The sequence below is a fragment of the Primulina huaijiensis genome, chromosome 1, assembly GCF_012295235.1.
Source record: "Primulina huaijiensis isolate GDHJ02 chromosome 1, ASM1229523v2, whole genome shotgun sequence".
Classification (NCBI taxonomy): Eukaryota; Viridiplantae; Streptophyta; class Magnoliopsida; order Lamiales; family Gesneriaceae; genus Primulina; species Primulina huaijiensis.
Window position 1 is genome coordinate 1,758,737 of NC_133306.1, and position 3,751 is coordinate 1,762,487.

The 3,751-nt window shown below is 36.3% G+C and overlaps 1 protein-coding gene across 1 annotated transcript; it reads left to right on the forward strand.

Moving 5' to 3' along the window:
- The first annotated feature begins 518 nt into the window (after positions 1 to 518).
- Positions 519 to 3,379, forward strand: LOC140975457 (actin-7-like). The gene is made up of 5 exons (XM_073439185.1): positions 519 to 717; positions 1,618 to 1,686; positions 1,777 to 2,170; positions 2,261 to 2,874; positions 2,959 to 3,379. Exons 2-5 carry the CDS (start codon positions 1,627 to 1,629, stop codon positions 3,022 to 3,024), a joined length of 1,134 nt encoding a protein of 377 aa, XP_073295286.1. The 5' UTR covers positions 519 to 717; positions 1,618 to 1,626; the 3' UTR covers positions 3,025 to 3,379.
- The last annotated feature ends 372 nt before the right edge of the window (positions 3,380 to 3,751 follow it).

A 3,751-nucleotide genomic window follows, 5' to 3' on the forward strand; every position in this document is an offset into this window, starting at 1 on the left:
AAAAAAAAAAAAAAAAACTAGTATTTTTTTTTTTAAAATAATATAATTAATTAATACACACATAATTACTTTTGCTTGTATTGAGGTTAAACATGTAATTTCACAGTACTCAAAGCAGTCATGGCATAATAATCACCAGCACCTGCACACACATGTCGCTCTCTTTTTCTTTCTTTTTTTTTGTTTGTTTAATTACTATTTTCTCTATTCTATTTGATTAAAATTGAGAACACGATAGACACCGTCAAGAACACTAACCATTTTTATCTCTATATTATGAACAAATTTATCAAAATTGTTTTATATTAAAATTACAGTGTAATTCTTCACTATTTTTTATAATTATATTTTGATTCTCATTTAAATATAAATCAAACAAATTATAAAAAATATTATATAAATATACAATACGTGCATCGATATACTAGTTAGTATTATTATAGAAAATTTTGAATTTTGTGAGGTGGAAAAAATTTGAAAGTTTCGGTTCACTCAAAAATAGGATTAAAAAAAAATTTAAAAATGGCAGAGACTTCACCACTCAAGCTTCTATATAAAGAGACGCCTCTAGCCCGTTCCTTAATCGACTCCTGCCTTCATTTCCTCTTCTGCGTTCCAATTGAGGAGAGGCGGCGGAAGACCCGATCGTTCGTCTCATCGGAAGATAGTGACGCAGCAGACTCTTGCTTTCTTTACCAGCTACTTCTTTAATTAAAGGTTGTTATTTTTGCTCTGTTTCCTGTTGTTTTCGTATTAGTAGGTGGATGCTTATTCAATCTTCTGTTCTATCGGTTGATTTTATGACTCGATTTTGCTTGTTGTGAAGCATGACTATGAGATCTGGATTTGAGTTGTGTGCAGATCTACTTTTACCTTATTTGTTAAGGATTAGACTTGGCGATTTTAAAGAAATTTGTTGCGCTCGACTCCGATCTGAAGTTTACACCATTGTAGCTTTTATTGATCTGTTTTTCTTCTTATAGATCTGAATTTATTTCGATGCTTTTTCTTACTTGTTTTCGTATAAATGATCTCGTCTGATTGATGCTTCTGAAAAGAAGTGGATAGAGTTGATACTTGATGTATGCTTTATACGTGAGTGCTTAATTGAATGTCCTCATGGTTTTAACGATAAATAATTTGTGTTGACTTGTTTTTTTTTTAAAAATTTTTGCCTAATATATTATCACGAGATATCTCTGCATCTTCTTGTTGAGATGTCAACTGCGTATTATTCGTAAAAGAGTTTGTTTCTTATTATTTTGTGTATTTTTATAAATAGATTCACATCTATTTATTTGAATCGTCAAATAGTCACTTTATTATTTCTAGCAAATTTAGAATTTTATTTTGTATAATCAAAACACGAAGAGTACATTTTATTTTACTTTATGTTCTCTAGGATTCCTCAAATACAAGGTTTTTTTTTCTAATATATCAATCTTCATTTTGTTAAATATTTTTTTACCCGGATTTCTGTTTTTTTGTGTGGTTATTTTACCTTTTCTTTTCAAAATTCCTGGACCTGTGAGCCTGGATGAGTGTCAAACAGCATGTGCTACATTGTTTACCTCTGATTTCTTGTGATCTAATAATTCAATCTTGGTACTTTTACAGTCATAGAAAATGACCGATGCTGAGGATATTCAGCCCCTCGTCTGCGATAATGGAACTGGAATGGTGAAGGTTCGTATGTCATCTGAATTGCTATGGAAACTTTTGTTTTCCAGAACCACTCTGAAATAAGTTTGATCTCTGGTTTGTGTTTTATGCCAGGCTGGATTTGCTGGTGATGATGCTCCTAGGGCAGTGTTTCCAAGTATCGTGGGTCGACCCAGACACACTGGAGTCATGGTCGGGATGGGACAAAAGGATGCCTATGTGGGTGATGAAGCTCAGTCCAAAAGAGGTATCTTGACCTTGAAATATCCCATTGAGCATGGTATTGTCAGCAATTGGGATGATATGGAGAAGATATGGCATCATACGTTTTACAACGAGCTTCGTGTGGCACCTGAGGAGCATCCTGTACTTCTTACTGAGGCACCTCTCAACCCCAAGGCCAACAGGGAGAAGATGACCCAAATAATGTTTGAAACTTTTAATGTTCCTGCTATGTATGTTGCTATCCAGGCTGTTCTTTCACTGTATGCCAGTGGTCGTACAACTGGTGGGTATAAGTTCTGGAACTCAAATCTTGTTTGCTTTCAAATATTTGGATGTTGTTATGTGGTTTTTATTAATTTATTTTTTCGAGCAGGTATTGTACTGGACTCTGGTGATGGTGTGAGTCACACTGTACCAATCTATGAAGGGTATGCTCTTCCCCATGCCATCCTTCGTCTGGACCTTGCTGGTCGTGACCTTACCGATTACCTCATGAAAATCCTCACTGAGAGAGGTTACATGTTTACCACCTCAGCAGAACGGGAAATTGTCCGTGACATAAAGGAGAAACTTGCGTATGTGGCTCTCGACTATGAACAAGAACATGAAACCGCCAAGAGCAGCTCTTCCATTGAGAAGAACTACGAGCTGCCGGATGGGCAGGTTATAACTATCGGGGCTGAGAGATTCCGTTGCCCGGAAGTCCTCTTCCAGCCATCTTTGATAGGAATGGAATCTGCTGGTATTCACGAGACTACATACAACTCTATCATGAAATGTGATGTTGATATTAGAAAGGATCTTTATGGTAATATCGTGCTCAGTGGTGGTTCGACAATGTTCCCTGGTATTGCCGATCGTATGAGCAAAGAGATCACGGCATTGGCTCCCAGCAGCATGAAGATCAAGGTTGTGGCACCACCAGAGAGGAAGTACAGTGTGTGGATTGGAGGGTCCATTCTTGCATCCCTTAGCACCTTCCAGCAGGTTAACTCCTTTTCAAATTACTCTTGAACATTCAGAAAAATAATATGTGAATCGTAATTGACATATTTATTTGTGTAAATACAGATGTGGATTTCCAAGAGTGAATATGATGAGTCTGGTCCGTCTATCGTCCACAGAAAATGCTTCTAAGCTGATGACACTCATTCATGGTGAGTTTCATCGTCGGTTGGATTTTTGTGTTATTTCTCAAGGAAAACTCAGTTTGGTTTATGTGAAGACTCTTAATTGGCGTTGTACCATGAGATACTTTGAATATGATGTATCAATACATATCTAACTCCTCCAGTTCTCGTTCTTGTTATTTTATCGATGATGAGAATGTACCGTCATTTCTGCATCTTGATTTATATCGATCTAGGGTCGTTTATCAGTTCATTTGTAGTTTGAGAGTGCTTGTGATGTTTCTCGTCTTTTCCTTTCCTGTATTTTATATTTTGGAAGCCCCTTCTTGGGAACATTTATGTTAATATTTGTTGTACGAGTACTTTCTGAATGTCAAGTTTACAAAACTTGCATTTATATTTAAAATCTTGCCCCAATTACTTGTGGTTATAAATAATATGTAATCCACCGGCAAATGCTTGTGCACCTATCTAAATCATGTGTGATTTAATTCCAAGTCGCTTTGGCTATGTGTGATGACAAGGCTTAGCGTGCATGATGACAAGGTCAGCTTATCTCTTTCACTTGAGGCTCAAATTCCATTCCTCTTAAAAAAAAAAAGATTCCCTTGGTACATACATATTTAAAATCATATTAGGACAGGATTGTGCGTCAATTTGAACCCTTCATTCTCTTGTAAACGCTACATGCTAACGGACAAGCTACCTTGTCATCTCGGCGACCGCACTTCAGT